Source organism: Alosa alosa, chromosome 23, assembly GCF_017589495.1.
Source record: "Alosa alosa isolate M-15738 ecotype Scorff River chromosome 23, AALO_Geno_1.1, whole genome shotgun sequence".
In the NCBI taxonomy this organism is placed as follows: domain Eukaryota; kingdom Metazoa; phylum Chordata; class Actinopteri; order Clupeiformes; family Clupeidae; genus Alosa; species Alosa alosa.
The window spans coordinates 1404672-1422869 of NC_063211.1; the positions used below are offsets into that span (position 1 = coordinate 1404672).

At 42.0% G+C, this 18198-nt stretch overlaps 1 protein-coding gene across 1 annotated transcript; it reads right to left on the reverse strand.

The window, feature by feature from the left end:
* Positions 1-391: 391 nt before the first annotated feature.
* Positions 392-17590, reverse strand: LOC125288256 (cleavage and polyadenylation specificity factor subunit 6-like). Its single transcript, XM_048234457.1, is given in 13 exon segments — positions 392-4011; positions 8472-8671; positions 9005-9158; positions 9461-9576; positions 10239-10367; positions 10749-11241; positions 13607-13705; positions 14349-14423; positions 14426-14509; positions 14674-14819; positions 14962-15065; positions 15594-15803; positions 17480-17590. Coding segments are annotated over 12 exon segments (1857 nt in total). The 5' UTR covers positions 17540-17590; the 3' UTR covers positions 392-4011; positions 8472-8484.
* Positions 17591-18198: the final 608 nt, after the last annotated feature.

Sequence of the window (18198 nt, forward strand, 5' to 3'; positions counted from 1 at the left end):
TTAGCATTCTTAATGTCATAATCGTCGGGTGAGGTATGAATGAATCTATAATGCCACAAGTATGAATAGACCGGCCTTAAAACAGAAAAGGCTGAGGACCTCTCTTGAGAAATGGTGCCTACCAGCATCATCTTCTTTACCATTAATCTCGTTGTAAATTAACATATCCTTCTTTTTAAAATAAATTGCCATTGCCATTTTAATTGACATGGCATATCACAACAGGGATTGAAGGGTAGTGTATGATTGAATGTGCCCTTAATATGTGTACCACTAGTTGGCTCAAAGTTCATGGACATATATATATACAGTATCTTATAATCACCCTTTCATACTGTAAATAAGTTAAGAGAAGGGAGAAATAATGAAGAGGGGGAAAAAAACACAAAACTGAGTTCATCAAAGGTTTTTATTTTGAGACTGAAATTCTGGACAAAGATACTCTGAAGCAAAATATATTCTATGATTTAACCATCTTTTTGAACAATCCATTTTATATCTACAAAAAGAGAATTACTTATAAATCAGGATGTTCAAGCTCTCAATATCCAATCTTGTCAAATTTGTCAGTTTAGCCCCTAAAAACCCTTATAAACTGTGTAGGGAAATAAAGAAAATGCACATAATTTCATAATCAGTAGCTCAATTTTAAGTGTCCATAAAGACACCACTTCCATAGTAGCCTGATTGGATAAAACTGATTTAATGGTGATATCAGACAGGCTGATGCCCCAGAAGCGAACATTCTGCACAGAATTAACACTTAGTCTCAATCAGGCAGTTTCTCATACATGGATTAAGTCCACTTCTAAACTGAAAGCTTTCCTATAGAGATTCTCATTGAAATGTTATTAGTCTAAGGCCAGGCTGAAACCATGTACAGTAAATAGGCCAAATAGGTCTATACCCACCAACATCTTGGATCCCCTCGTACTGATGATCTGCATGGCTACTTACCTGGATCTCTCAAAAGCTGAGAAGCTGGAGTCAAGGGGTATAAAAGCAATACTTAAAAAATATACATCCCTGACATTACTTTTTACATTTAAACTAATGTTGCATCTACAAGGCTACTTCACATGTCAGATAACAGTTCCTAAACAATTAAATATATATAGTAAAAATAGAAACTATATAGCACAACTGTGTACACATAGGAACTATTAAAATAATTTATATGGCAAAAATATGTCCAACTTACCAGAGGCGTAAAATATTAGCAACACTGTTGACCATGTCCATTTTCAAAACTTACTAATAAAACACATACTAATAAAACAGACCAGCTGTTGATAAACTTACAACATAGATTTCAAAAGGAACCATAACTGCCTCCCCAGACACTAGCTAACCCTAAATAAAGTTTAGCCAGAGGAGTGTGAGATCAGTGCTGGAATCGTCTATATTCTCTACAGGGCTTTGAATCTTGATCAATCAAATTGGAAAAATCGCTATAGCGCTAACACCAAGCTATAGTGCAAGTGAAACACTGTGGCACACTACTTTATTAAGAACACCCAAAACATGACAATGTCTTACGAAAAAAGATCTATCCTTTAAATACTGTACAGATCTGGAAAAAAACAGTACAAAACAACCACATTCAAATGCATAAATGAAATGTAACCAGGGCCTAATATAATCCCTGATAGAGAGTGTGTGTGTGTCTAAAATGCATTTTTGCATAATTGGGAACAGGTCAGTAAAATAAAACACGATTCAGTAGATCACTGGTCTGAATCAGACACTTGAATACAAGCCTGCTACAACACAGCTAGCCAAAACAAGGCTTATAAATTCCTACACAGTGACTATATGTTATGTGTATTGATACAGACAAATACGTATTTGAACTGTGTGCAAACTTTTTTGTTGAAAACTGATCCCTTGTTGTTAACAAAGTAAGAAATTATGACTTAAAAAGAGGGAAGGATAAGGTTGAGATGTGACAAATCATAGAAGAATGGTACCAGTATTCAAAAATGTACGTTTAGATGGCCACTCAATTTACCTGCATGTAAAATACTGCAAAAGGTCCTCATTCCACATACAGTGCCTGGGTAATATAGTCTCCACATATCCACACGAATAGCATGAAAGTATGTTTGCCCTACTTTTGAGCCTAGAAATTCACATTTTCATTTAAAATCTGTTAAAAAATAAACCACATTCCCTGAGGGGTATTATATAATTCGACTAGAGTGGTGTAATACGTTCCCAAAAACAGAAAAACAATATCAGTGCAATTAAACTTGAATTTGAGTCAACACATCTGAGAAAATGGAACTAGTCATTTAAATTGAGATCAACAACAAATTCAAAGCCAAGCCAATTAACATCATCACAATGCCTATTAAGCAAATTGGTTTTAAAACTACACTGCATGTATTAGGTGCAAAATATTTCAGGTCACAGTGTTTTGTCTGATAAAATGTCAGGAAAATGTGCATATGGACTCTTTCAAAATATCATCAGTGTAATTTAGAAAATTACAAACTCCATAACCATTCATTAGTTCTGTCAAGATATTTCAGATTGGTATCACCGCAATGAAGGTAAGAGGCCAGATGAACTGGTCAATTTGTTGCTCAACAACAACAACTTGACTAGAGGAGTGTCATTTGACATGAGCGTGCATTTACTTTTACTCTACTGTACCAACGGTTCTACATTTAATTTGGTCAACAAACAAACAAAAAAGAAACAAAAAAACAAAACAATAAAAACACGAATGAAATGGGAGTGTCTATTAAAGCACTGATCATGTAAACATTTGTTACCACTTTTTAAAATCCTACTAACTACACTAAGTTCACTATGTACATCTACGCGACTCAACCATCAGTAATATAGTACACAATAAAAAAATTACATGTCAATGCTCTTCAAGGCACAATCAGTAACTGATTTTTTTTGCCAAACAATGTGACAGTCAGTATACATGGAGTACAAGTCCACATATCTTACTGGTAGTAGTATCACTTCAATGTACACATTTTTGTTTTCTGTGGCAGTTATACTCCAAGGAGTGACATCTCTACCATTGCTGGAACACAAGCCTGACGTTAATTAGTCAGGCAGCGGGACTATAAGTCTCTTGCCAGCGACCAGTGACATTTAACAGCATAGTTTACCCAATTTAGTGTACACCTTAATATTTGTTAAAAAAAAAAAATAAAAAAATTTTAAAAAAAATCACACGGTGGCCTGTAGTCTGAAAATAAACACCTAAAACGTTCTTTTAAGTTTTAAGATTACTTCTGTATAAAACAAGACAGAAACTTCTCTGCATTGCACTGTCTTCAAATGACCAGTAATATGACATTGACCCATCAAGGCACATTTCATATATACTAGGTGTGAGACGTCAGCTTAAGGAACTCAAGAGTATAAGCAATTGGCAACCCCAGCAAACAGTTTATTACAACACAGAATCTATTTAATAATCAATCAAAGCATAGACATTTACAAACATTATCCGAACCATGAGACAGACAAGGAGGGGAAGGAGTCATTAAGAGAAAAAAAATAAAGACGCTTACCAGAAGTAGTCCCTATAAAAACAATATCCCTAGACAGACAGTTTATACATTATAGCGGTCAAAATGTTTTATCGTTTAGGGGAACGCACGCAAAGTTTTTATTCCTTAGTGGATTTTACGATGCAAAGCAGAGATTTCTTTTAATTACACAGGTATGATAGGTCTGTCTTTGTATGTCTTTCAAATAAAACAAAAAAATAAAAAAAAGAGGCATGTTTTTTTTGTTGTTTTTTTTTGTTTTTAAACCATGAGTATAGGATGAAGGGTCTTTTTGTTTCTGTACACCTCTAATGTAGCCTTACACAACAATGTCAGTCCCATCCTCTGACGCAAAGTTGGTAGAAGAGAGAGAAAGAGAGAGGGCGAGGGAAGGGTAGGTAGATGAGGGTCGCTGGGTAGCAGTAAGGTCCTGGCGAGACGGGCGGGTGGATGGGTGCTTATCCAGGCGTGACTCCTCCTCTTCCGACAGCTGAAAGGTGTGAAACGGAGGGTGGTGTTTGTTTGTTTTGTTTTTTGGGCAACCCAGTCATGCAGAGATTTGCTTTGTTTATCCGTTCTCTAACTAGACCCATCATACACACAAACAAGCATACAAAAATGTATACACATGCAAACAAATTGGCAAAGGAACATATTTTTCCCCTTGTGGTACTGACTATAGTGGCAGATTTAGTAAGACTTTTAGAGCTTACAATTTTAGATCATATTACTTCTAATTCAGTTTTGCAACTTTTGCCAGATAAGAACAGTATGCAAAACTGGTAGGCAGTGTTCACCCACATTACCAAATGCCTTTTCACATATTCAGATCGATTCATTAGCAACTCAATGCATTAAGAAAATGTCCCACATCCCACACTTCAAATGACTTTTCATTCAATTCATCTCATGACACAAAGCATTCAGTCAACATCATGACATTGGTGCATTTATGGGATCTGAGAGACAATTGGACAGACTACAGAGGATTCTATGTGACTAGATCTAAGACAGCAGTCGTTGGACAGAATAGAGGAGAGACATGGCCAGCGTTACAGAAGGGGAAGAGAAAGAATGAGTCAATGCTCTTTGGACACAGTTGGAAGAACAGGATGGGAAGACTCGCATGCATCTTAGTAAGCAGGATACGCCAACACAGTAAGTCTTATATTTAAGAAAAATAAAAAAGCTGTTATATTAGACACTACATTTTACCAAAGGGAGTCTCTTATTTGAAATGTCATTAAAGAGGTCAGATATACCAGGTAGCCAGAACCTGGCTTGTGATATGGGATAGTTACGAAGCCCCCTGGCTTAAATAGATTCTAAATAGGTGAAGTAGGCCCCCTGGCTTAAATAGATTCTAAATAGGTGAAGTAGGCCCCCTGGCTTAAATAGATTCTAAATAGGTGAAGTAGACTATCGCAAAGCTCAAATTCAAATAATTCACAGAAGTCTCATTTCCAATGTGGAAAAAGCTGGTCTCAAGAATAAAATGGTTTGCAGCACGGATACTTTTTTTTACATGGTGCAATTTTCTTTTTACCTCCCTCCAATTTAAAATTCAATCACTATGGCAACCCAACCCAATTCTCTATTCTATTCTGAGAACTACAGACACTCAATGAGATCAATGCATTTCATAAGGTTTGTGGAGATCTTATAGAGGTGATATTATTGGTGCAATTAGAATGTTTATACTACCACCATCAAAACTGTAACACTTATTTGACGGTGATAAAGCAGAGGCTTCACATAATGCACTTCCACATGGCATGCGATTAATGGCTAATGCACATTCGTTTAAGGGCCAATTCACTTTCAATTCTTATTTTTTTGTATTGACAGGCATACTGATATTGTTAAGTTAGGCTTCCTGAAATGCAGTGACCCCAGTGGTGAAAAGGGAAACATTTCCATTAATGTACTCATGACAAAACAGATACTGACAGAAGAGAAAGAGAGAATGAAGGAGTGAATTTGTTTTCCAAAAACAAACAAACAAACAAACAAAAAAAAAAACACTAGAGCAAAAAGGTGTACACAGTCAGGGCATCAGGATATCTGCTTTCTCCAAGCCTGTAAACAGGACCATAACCTACATTGGACAAACTTGGAAACAAAAACATGCTAGTCATTTCCATCTGTACTACAACAGTGATCTCGCTCCAGAGGCTAGGTGAGTAAACAGAATGTGTTAAGATCTGAGGACAATTCGGCACAGAGAGGTCAAAGGTCAACAGATAAAGGCACATCAGAAGACACAGTTGGTGAGGCAAGGATGTCAAACTACAGAACGCCACAGAAACCTCTCAGTGCAGCAAAAAGCATTGGCCTACCAAATACTTGGATTTTTATATTTCCTTTTTGGAATCCTTTTTAAAGTTTTTCTGACCAAATAGACTTAAATATAAAGATGCCAAAAGGATTTGTTCCTAATTTTTCTTTACAACTGTACAACCTAATCAAGCCAGTAGGAGGCCAGTGAGCTCTGAGGTCACATGACCAAAGCCCTCCATTGCAGGAGGCCACAGATCTGGTGGCAACAATGGATTCACGGTATTACAGTGATTCTCAGAATCAGGCTTAACAAAAAAAATGTAGAGATAAAAAAAGGTAAATAAATAACGACTTCTGGACCCAACAAGGCTCAGATGGAGACATTATTATGGGTAATTAAAGGAACCGTATGTAAGAAATGTATTTCAATTAATTATAAAATGGCCCTGGTATGTCACTAGACATTAAGAAATCATGTTCATTTCAAATACTTATATCACTGACAACAGCAGTCCGGCCAGGATATTGTCATTTTAAAAAGTGAAGTTGCAGCCCTCAACTGATGTTGATGTTGTGTTTTGTCATGTCATGTCATGTTTTGGCCTGATGCGCCACCCTCCACCTATGTACTAATCACGAAGTCAGTAGTGTATGTATGGACAGTTTTAATGACAGAATTGACCAGAACAGTCAGGTTTACACAATAACTGGAAGACAGACCGTAGTGGCATAAATAGCAAAAGGGCTTTGGCCATGGAGAGGGCTTTGGTCATGGAGAGGGCTTTGGTCATGGAGAGGGCTTTGGTCATGGAGAGGGCTTTGGCCATGGAGAGGGCTTTGGCCATGGAGAGGGCTTTGGTCATTAGGGGCTGCAATTGGAGAGGGCTTTGGTCATGGAGAGGGCTTTGGTCATGGAGAGGGCTTTGGTCATGGAGAGGGCTTTGGTCATGGAGAGGGCTTTGGTCATTAGGGGCTGCAATTGGAGAGGGCTTTGGTCATTAGGGGCTGCAATTGAGAGGTTTCTTGATTCAGTACATTCTGATATTCATTGACGATAACAGTTAACAAACCCACAGAAAACTTTCTCAAAATTATGCCTTTTCAAATCTTATTCTAGATATTGCTTATTTGTCAAGCTAACATCACTTATGAGACCACACCTGCGTCTGAACCACAACTAATTGTGAATATTTCCACCATAGTTTGAAAAATAATTTCTGTATTTTAAGGATATTAATTAAGAATCTTTCAAGTTTTATAAACCAGAATGTACATACAAATTAGTCTGACCAAACCCATAAGTGATCAATGCAATTTCTTCAAAAAATGATTATCTGGCCACAAATCAATGGAATGGCTGAGCAATGTGCATCAATACATTACAGGAAAATTAAACTATGAATTCCACTGCTATATGGTATGGCATAATAATCATAATGATGGAAGGCTTCACAGTCAATTATCTAAAGGGCAGTCGTGTCAAGAGAAATATTTTGCATTTCAATTCAACAAAGTCAATTTCCTTTGCAATTCAAATAACACTAATGCCAAAATCAAACCCTATTCAATACAGACAGCTTCATAAGTAGCAAGATTATACTGTCAGAAGTCAGGATTATTACAAATATGTCCAATATTTGTGAAAGAGATAACAGCAGCACAAAACAGTCCAAGTGACATGGCCAATATTACACATACCTCAGATGTCCTATTAAACATGAGGGCTAGGAGGTTAAAATGGCTAGGGCAAATCACAGTGGTGGGCTTATTATAAAACTGGTTCGGCACAAACATGTGTACACAACCTGGGAATATTAGGACGCGCACTGAGCATGAGATTGGTGTGAGGGGACCTCTGATTTACTAATTTTTGGCTCATACATTCACATATGGATTAAGATGTTATGAAGCAGAGGGTTTCATATATGCATCTTACTAGTGAATAAATTTTGTAAATATGATGATGAGATTGCTTGGGTATTACAAATATAGTTTAATATCAGTATTTATGCATGTAAATATATCTGCACATTTCTTTCCAATATCTTGATCAACTTCAATCAATTCAAACCGTAGAATGAAAACTACACAAATTTGAATCTAGGACAAATTTGCTGTTAAGCGAACCAATTGTGCATCAGATATGACAACATTTCACATACTGATTTTACTGATCCCCAACATGTAATAAATGCACTTGGTTTTAGTTCATTCAACAGCATACGAGTCCACAATCACAATACAGACAAAAACTACAATGTCGCTACAAAAATGCTCCCATATACATGTTCAGAATAGTTTCCCCATTTAGTTTTACAACTGATCTCCTTGTGTACCACAGATGAAACAAAGTCATTTTGAATTTAATTAGAACATAAATGATCCATGTCTAGTACTCCCTATCCCCCAACATCAGGGAAAAACAATGTGGAAAATCACACCAAGACCAATAAAAGTTGTCTGAGGTACAATTTCCATTGTCAATCAACAAAACCTCTTACCTCATCGGATTCCCCCACTTACCGGACGTTGAATGAGCTAAAACAGGAGCCCTTTGGATGAAATCTCTACTTCCTAGAGGAGGAAGGGGGGCGGGGGAGAGGGGGGCAGGAGGAGGGGGAGGGGGGGCAGGAGGAGGGGGGGGGGGCAGGGGAACCACGGCATACACACCTTCACTGGCCATCTAGCGGTGCCGGTACTCCCTCTCGCGGTCTCGATCTCTCTCGCGGTCTCGGTCCCTCTCGCGGTGGCGATCCCGCTCGCGGCTACGTTCCCGGTAGTAGTCCTCGTGGCGGTCACGGCTTCGCGACTTGTGTCGGCGACTCTTCTCTCGCGACCGGCTGTGGTCACGTTCACGAGAGCGCTCCCGTCTTCAAGAAAAGCAGCAGGTCAATGAAGGCGCACAGATCACACATACACATCTGATGCACACACACACACACACACCTTACTAACTGCAATATCGTGGGTGTGCAAGTAAAATGAGTAACTGCACCAACCTACACACACTTACAAAAATTCCAAACTAAAACACATCACACAAAAACTAAAATCATTAACTCCTCATTAAAAATTGACTTGAAGAAACCCACACATTTCAATAGCATCACAAAGTTTCTCAAAAATTCAGGACAAACGACCAAACTACTCACCCCCCTTTCAGGCCCTTTATGAGAGCAGTAGAGTGACTGACAGAGCCGTACCTCGACGCAGAGCCGTAGGACTTGGACTCGATGCCGTGCAGGCAGTCCTGTAGCGAGCTGATGAGGACTTTACAGCGATCGTCAGCAGACACTTTCGACTGCTTGATCAGAGAGATGGCAGTCACCAACGTCTCTATCGCACTCCCATAGTCCGCTGCAGGATTAAATACAGGACAATCGGCCTCAGCAAATGGTCACATCAAACAAAGTTATTTCAAGATGGCTTTATTATGGGCGTTCTTAAGATTTTAGCTTCAAATCCATCGATTCTTTCTTTTTTTTTAGCCATTATAAACAATCACAGCTTTTTTAGCCAAGCAAAAAATGGCACCGATGTTGCACACAGAATCTAGTGACGTCATGGGCCAGCATCACTTTTCTGATGCAAAGTGGCTCATGGCTCCAGCTAGTGCAACACACACACACACACACACAACTAAACAATGTAGTTCTCACCAGCACTTGCGTCAGACACCGCACGTGAGATAGCGCTGCTGGAAATGGCCCTGTTACGGTTCATGATCTCCTCAAACTCTGCTTCGCTCAGCGGGGTCCGTGCCGAATCCATCTCCCTGCACACACACACGCACACAAGCACATACAAAAGGTCAGAGACGAACATTATTTGGTACCAAAAGCAAGACACACAATGAAATATCAAAATCTCTCTCTCACTCACACACACACACACACACACACACACACACACACACACACACACACACACACAGAGAGAGTGTGCCTAATCCTCTGCCTGGATATGTACTCTTCATAGCCCCCCCAAGCCTTAGCTGGACACACACGGGCTGAGGCAGTCGACTGCCAAGAGCCAGATCTGAGCCCTATTAATGCTGACCGCATGCATATCCAGGGAAAAGGATTGAGCGTCCCCAATGTAAAGGGTTAAAAAGGTGCACACACACACAAACTCACACATAAGGGTTAATCAAAAAGTAAAACTGCGAAAGTACCACCCATGTGGGATTACAGTTGACACACATCAAATGCGATGTAATGCAAATCAACCCAGTCTCCCAAGCCAAGCTAGATGAATGGAGCAAATTATCAGCAAGACACACAGCCTAAAGGGATGCATCCACTCAAAGAATAAACAAAAACAACTTCTTCAAAATAAACAAACAAATAAAAAAAATGAACACAAAACAAACAAAGCCAGGCAAGGAGTCTGAGGTTCCTGTTCGGGGGCTGCCAGATGTTTTGGAGCTTTACTGACCCTGCGTCACTGGCACTGGGGGGCAAATGCCTGCCGCCCTGTTTCAGATCAGCCATACCGCCCTCGTTAACCCAGGGCTCTCTCAGGGGCCGGAGCCCAAAGTCTGGGATTAGCGGGGGTCTCGGGTTGCTGGAAGCAGCCAGAGGGAGGGACATTCAGGGTCACAGGGAAGAGCGACTCGCGAATGATCACTAGGGTCATCACTACGGTAACTCTGTTCTATGGGCAGCAGATCCCTCCAAAAGAGTCTCCCTCAACATCAATGTCCTCACAAGGTTAGGAAAACTAATAAGTGCGTATTGCAGTGGAAATACAGCGCCTCGCTCTCATACAATAATAACAACAACTAGCACCAACTTTAACCACACGACTTCGCAGAAAATGAGAAAAGTTAAGTGAAAACAGAGAAAGTAACAGAAAATACAAACACTGTTTTGAACTGACGACACTCACTGGGCTGTGTGGGCAGTGCAGAGACTAGTTCAGACATGCGTGGCATATGGACATTACCTGCCACCAGGGCCGTAGTCTCCTCGGTCGTAAGGAGGCGGCCGGCCGTAGGGGTCGTTTGGAGGAGGGCCTCTGCTGTCCGACGAGGGCATGTTGCTGTTGCCTGGCGGGGGAAAGAAGGCGGGGTTGACGTGGGGGGCAGGGGGGGGCCCACCAGGGGGGCCCTGCATGTGTGGAGGGGGTGCCAGGGCCATGGGGGGGCCTATGGGACCAGGGGGGCGTGGAGGGAAGGGACCTGGGGGAGGAGGGCCTTGCTGGGGGGGAGGGGGGCCGGGAGGAGGGCCGTAGCCAGGTGGGGGAGGACCTGGGGGGAGGGGTCCCATGGGGGGCTGGCCAAACTGGCCTGGGAACATGACTGGGGGAGGGGGGCGATCGCCTCTGTTAGGGGGCCCAGAGAGGGGTGGGGGCAGACCCTGTCCCGGAGGTGGGGGCCCGGGGGGCCGGGGGGGGCCAGGGGGGCCAGGTGGAGGGCGGGGCGGTCCCTGCATGCCTCCTGAAGGGAAAAGAACACACAGAAAGAAAAACACAACATGAGTAAACATCACGACTTACGAGAGGCTTTGAACGTGTTGTAGTTCACTCGAGGTAACCTTGCTAAAAAGAGGATTACTTTAGTTTTGCAAGTAGCAGACTCAGGCACTCTCATCTCATCTGATCTCATTGAAGCTTAAATTTCTCAAATTTCTCTATTTGCTAGTGTCAACATTACTCTTTAGGACCTAACTAGTTGCAATTATGAATCCAACACAGGAAACCAATTCTCTGAGGATCAGATTGCCTGACCTGCCTTTAGTCATTGCAGACATAATCAGCAAACATGCTGAGCAACGCACATAAAATGGAAATATACATTTCAAGGCTGCCTGTGTGTATGTAGCTGGAGGGGGGTCAACCCTTTGCCTTCTGGCCTCTGTGTGTGTTAACCCCAGCCTTAGTGAGAGCCTCCAATGCATTCAGGTCATTTGAGGCCAACAGTCATGGTATAGACCCTTTCAACAATAAAAACAAAAACAATGCTTAAACATTCTATTTGGGCCCCAATCTACTTCCTCTGCATTAAGATAACATATGGAATGTTAAAACGGAAGCCTTGTGGGGCCAACTATGATGCTGATAATGGAACTCTCTTGAAAGGGTCTATAACAAATGGACACCAGTGGAGGGGCGGTGCACATGTAACCAAACAAACCATTTTGAGGTCTGATTTGGCTTATTTCCTGTTTTCTGCACTCTGGCTCAAAAAACAGAAACACAGCAAAGGCTGCAATTTTGCCAACATGGTTGACTAACTTTGGCTCGATATAACCTCATGACAATGTTTTGTAGTCATCTGCAGAGGGTAAACACCAGTTCTGAATGAAGATGCTAATGCAGAGGGGCCTAATTTAAATGGCAAGCAAAGTTCAAAATCTAAAGCTAATTTAATAATAACAAGGCAAAAAGTACTGGCTTATATAATACCATGAGCAAGATCAAAGCACAAAATGGGGAGGGTCAGCTCAAAGCTCCCACACAACACACGATAGCTTTAGTTCATGCACAAGTCACTTTGCTCATTGGCTCAGTACAAAGCCAGTCAGTCATTTAATTTGGGGCCAACTATGCCAAGCTTAGCAGAAGAAGCGCAAGAGGCAGAGCAATGAGCCCATAACATCTAAGATAAAGGTGCCAATGAGCAGCTCTTTTGGAGCCAAGCAGGATTGAGATTTGTGGTGTTAGCAAGGTCTTAGTTCAGAAAAACATACTTAACAAGTAGTCTCACACACAGATATGTACACACACACACACACACACGATAAACACTTATTAGAAGTGCACATTTCAATCCAGACAACTACACAGTAGGGTATCAACACTTATAGAAAGATCATATTACTTGAACAAAAAACAAACATCTGGAGCTCTATGAGGTTAAAGACGTAGTGGCCAAATGATAGCAAGCGTGGACAGCTAGGCCTTCATAGAGGTCACCAGCCCAGCTAAATCAGACAAGATAGAAAAGCAGGAAGAAACAGACAGCAGAGTTGGGAGCTTTGTACCCAGAACTCCGTCCTGGAGGGAGGGAGGGAAATGTGACACTCCACCTCACTAAAGGGTTCCCACAGCTTCACAGCCATTGCCAAAAATCGAATGCCACCAAACATCTAGGCTAGCTTATTTTTAATACTAGCAGATGGACCCTTCTAGCTAATAGTATGAATACTTTATGAGGTGAGGTTAATTTTCACACTTTGCATTACAGATATTAAAAGCAAAGGGAGTTTGCGTCTGTCTCCACAGATCAGGCGAAATATTATTGGTATGGGCTGTGGTTTAAATACAAATCTTGGGTAGTGCATTTATTTCATATATATTATATATACACCATATATTATAGACCTGAAGCAGGCTTCTCACAAACAGCATGTTGATGTGTTAGATTTAGTAAAAATTAAACCCTGCTAACAAAAATCTGTAGCCAACTTTTTTCCTAGTAAGAAATAAGTACAAGGGCATCCTCATATTGACTTGACAGAAAGACTGAGGGAACATGAACCACTGACAAGGATCAAGACAACAACAATAATAATAATAATAATAATAATGACCCCCCCCCCACCCCACCACCCCCCACCCCTTTTTGCAATGACTAAACAACTGCCTTGGGCTTAGCCCAGGCAAACAGACAGCACAGCCCAATAAAGAGTACAACACACAGAGCCACCGTAACGCAAGACAGACAGTAACAATATGATCATGACAACAAGAAAGAGGGGAGGGAAAAGGAAGGAGGGGGGTGTGAGTTTCTTAAAACACGTGTTTGTTTGTTTGTTTGTTTGTTTGTTTAAGCTCTGTCAATAGGAGATGAGGCCTTTCACCTCTGGGTCGCCAGCTCCCATCGCGGCCCGGCTGGAAGCAATTGAAATTCATATCCATCAGCTGGCTGTTGGGGTGCCTATGGGTTATGGCCCCGGGCCCTGATGGGAGAGAAACCACAATCACAACTGGCACCTGACGCCGCGAGGCAGCAACAGCAGCAAGAGGTGCCAAAGAGGGGAAAGGAAAAAAAAAAAAGGCAAAGAAAGAAAGAAAAGAAAGAAAGAAAGAAAGAAAGGGAACACACCCCCCAAAAACGAGCACAGAGGGGAAAAGGGGGAAGGAAGAGGAAATGAGAAGAAAGGAGTGCAGGCTGTCTGAGCCGTCCTTCACACAACTCCTGGGAGCAAACCTGGACGAGAGGTGAAAGGTCACAGAGTCCTTCACATAGGAGTATGTGTGTGTGTGTGTGTGTGTGTGTGTGTGTGTGTGGTGTGTGTGTGGGGGTTAAGCCGCTAAAGCGTTTAGAGGAGAAGTGGGGGCATAGCGAGGTGGCCAGTCTGAAACGACGGCGCAACTGCCTCCAGCCGGGGACTGAGGGATGCCGTGAACCCAGAGCCGTCTGCCGTGCCAAGTGTAGGGGCGAGGGGCAGAGCCATGCCTGCCGTGCCAAGTGTAGGGGCAGAGGGGCAGAGCCATGCCTGCCGTGCCAAGTGTAGGGGCGAGGGGCAGAGCCATGCCTGCCGTGCCAAGTGTAGGGGCAGAGGGGCAGAGGAGAGGAGGGAGGGGGGGGTGGTGGCTCACCTGGGAAGGGTGGAGGGCCTCCGGGTCCAACTGGGCCGGGGAAACGATCTCCTCCTGGACCTGGGGGCCGGGAAGCCTCGCCTCGCCCATGGGGAAGCCGCCGCGGCCGATACCAGGCGGGCCAGCTTTACCCTCGCCAGACATTTGACCTGATTGTGTGCCTGACAGATACAAACAGGCACAAGAGGTCAGGAATTTGGAACAGACAAGCAAGTGTTCATATTGAGACAACTGAGCGTATCTTCTCTGCAATTTTAACAAATGTAAAAATGTTTATTTGTTAAATTGCAAAGAAAGGTTTAATGTTGCGGCTTAATGCCCATACTTTTCCGGGATTGCATCTCAAACTGGCTGAGGGACTGTTTGTTGCACGGTGTGACGATGGGGTTCTGCCCGTGAAGTTCGCGCTTAGACAGCAGGTCCAGTAGCTTTCTGGAAGAAGCATCAGAACCAACACACACCAGCGCAAACCTGCATCCAAACACACACATTTCATTAAAGAAGCCTAGCATTATGGGGACACACATGTTGATATTACGAGAGAAGCCTAAAGTACAGTCATTTCTGATCCATTTTAGTAAAGACAACCAACAAACGGACTTGTGTTACTCACCCTTTCGACTGGCCATTGGCGCGGTTCTCAAAGAACTTGATCTCAAGCACGTCATTAATACCTATCGACCGAATGGCATCTGACAAATCTTCATCTGTCGTCCACTATGGAAAGAGATAATCAAATAAATTAGCTTTAATTATGTTCTACAATTTCAGAACCCATGTTAATCCTTGAAAATGTCAAGAGCTCAACCACATCACCTACAAGCCTGAGCACATAAAGCAATCCACAGTACACGACAGACATTCAGTGACCAAATAGTGCAACTCAGTACCCACATTAGACCAAACATTTGTTCAGCGATTATACTAGTGATAATGAGATTCATATTATGTCACAGTGTTTCCTCCAGAGCTTTATAGTTAAGGCGGCCACCTTAACTGGCCTAAGTTGTCCCCCAACAAAATTAGGTGTAGCAGCAGGAGCACTTATAGCAGCAGCAGGAAAGCTCAAAACAAAGGTGTTGAAAAGGCCTGATGTTGGTCATCTTGGTGCGATGGATTTTTCAGCCATAACCCTCATCTCCCCAGACAATCACCACCTTAACTAACACATTTTCTGCAGGAAACACTGTCATGTTATGATTAAGTCAGAAAATACTTTTTACAAAAACAATAACAGAGACGAACCCATGTGAGGTTTCCAATGTACAGGGCAATCCTCTTGCCCGTGTATGTGTAGACCACGTTAGATGAAGGGCCCTTGCCCCCCTCCGAGCCCACAGGCTGGGGCAAATTGTCCAGGTAGTCCCGGTCCTCTGGGGCATCTCCATTGTTGGCAGACGGAGAGATTACGTCATCGTACAAGTCTATCTGGTCGTGCACTGGGTAATCCTCACCCTGATTTCAAAGACAACGCACACACACAAAAATCACTCATTATTTCAGACTCTAAAAAAATGTGTTATTACATTTTACATACTTTCATATGCCTTTTCTTAATAAGGAGCCACCAAACACAAGTTTCAATTCTTTGACAGACAGTTATTTCTGCTCATAGTCTCTATGGAAATTCATTGATTCTAATTCTGTCTACTAATTACCCCCACTGGGGTCAACTATACCCAAAGACTCTCATTCTGAGAAACATGTTTGTGTCTGTGTGTGCACTAGGTGCTTTCCTCTGCAATACATGCTTGTGTGTGTGTACACTGGATGCTTTCTATACGTGCACACTAGGCACCCTGTGTAATGCATTTGTGCGTGTGTCAGTGTGTCCAAGTAGGCCTGCATATTTGTGTGTTTTAACGATTCCCGGTGGCTCTTCCCTCTGGGCAAGGTCAGGGACAGCTCAAAGCGATGCGACCTGGCCCAGAGAACACTGATAATCCGGAGGGCTTATCTCAAACAAACTTTGCAAACCCTCATTCCAATTAAGCCTCTCGGCAGCCGACCCACAAGGGCAAGTCATTAATCTCTCCATGCGTGTTCATTAATGTCGGGAAAAGTTAGGCCACCAGTTCACTTAATGGGTGACCACATGATGCCTGTCAAACTACTGTACAGTGATCAATAACTACGCAGTACTCCCATCTGTACACGCAAAGACCGGAAAGGCCGCTCAATATAAACCAATTAAGAAGCAGGAATAACACATGGCCTTGAAAAGGACATCCAGTACCATTAAATCTTGTTAAAAACATTTCCAAATGTTCCAAAATAATGTCGCATTAAATATGCATAGCTGACTAAGAACAACTCACTGCAAAGTCCCACCGTTAGCTGAGATACGTTACCATTAACTAAAGGCAAAATACAATCCATGAAATGAATAGGCCTAATTCACTCCCAATGGGATAACAGCCTATGCCCATGCTCCTGACCAACTAAACAACATTTAGCTAAGGTTACACAGCTAACGTTACCGTTCAGGTTAAAGGTTAGCTAACAAAAGTTGACTGCCTGCCATTCAGGTTACATGGGTTGGACAGCGCTATACCGTTAATGGTTGAATAGCTTTGCCTATTAAAACTAACGTTACAATGAACGATGCAACATCAATAGCAATGACACAATGAATCGTACCTGTACTCTTGCAAGAAATCTCGCTGAACATTGTGACACCCCAAATTAGCCATGTGAAGTGCACAGGCCACACACAATTTCAGTTAGCGAGGCCTTTCCCCGCCACTTCAAAGCTAACTGGCGTTCCTAATCGACACTAGCAAACAATGGCCACGCACGTTAGCGTATGTACAAACGTGCAATTCTTTATTTCAAAAGAAAACGCTTACTCTAAAACCAAACAGCCATGCACTTGTGATGAAAATAATACAAACTGTAAAAACTAAAATAACTTTGCCCGCAGAGAATTCATTCATGTGACTAGTGCAATGCTGAATTAGCTAGTTATGCTAGCCTTAAAGCTAGACATGGACCAACCTCCGCAGCGGTTGAGGAGGTAATTCACAGATGGTGGACAACAAAAGTGCTGGCAAGTTACACTTTCCGTGCATTTCTTTGGTAGTACGTACTCCCAACGATCATGGTAGTAAATAATGGAACATTTTGCATACCTGATTGAACTCCTCTTCAACATCCGCGTAAATATCGATGTGATCCACACCGTCGGCCATTTTCCACTCAGCCTCCTCCGCCTCCGACTGAGCGAGACAAAATGCAAACAGGAAAACTGGATGCGTCACATCCTATGGACTGAAGTGAATTTTACGAAAATGCATCTTTCTCCTGTCTTCATAAATTACGATCATTTGTTAATAATTATAATAATAATGATAATAATAATATGCGACTTACAATTACACCAATAACCATAACATTAGCACTAAAATTAACAGTTTCAAATATAAAAATAGGCTATCTCATAATACCAATATTAACAATAGAGTAGGCTATCCTAAATAGAATTTACTAATAACAATAGCCATGAACATAAATAAAAAACACTCTGTCAGGAAAAGTTGATTAAGTGCGTTCATTGGCAAAACGGGGGAAACGTTTTCCCCCACCTCGCCACTTCATGTGGAAACAAAAACCAGGGAAATGCTGGGAACATTTTGTATCCCAGTTGTGGATTTATTATATCGTAGGCTGTGTTGACTTGGATGTCTTGCGATTTTAATGTGATCGCGGCATTTAAAGCAGCATAGAATTCTTTCTCAAAATGTACTTTTGATATAGCCTACAGTCGTTTTTATTAATTATTAGTCATAAACTAATAATTAAAACCTGCACCATTAGTTATAAAGATACATATGCCATAGAACCTTCTAGT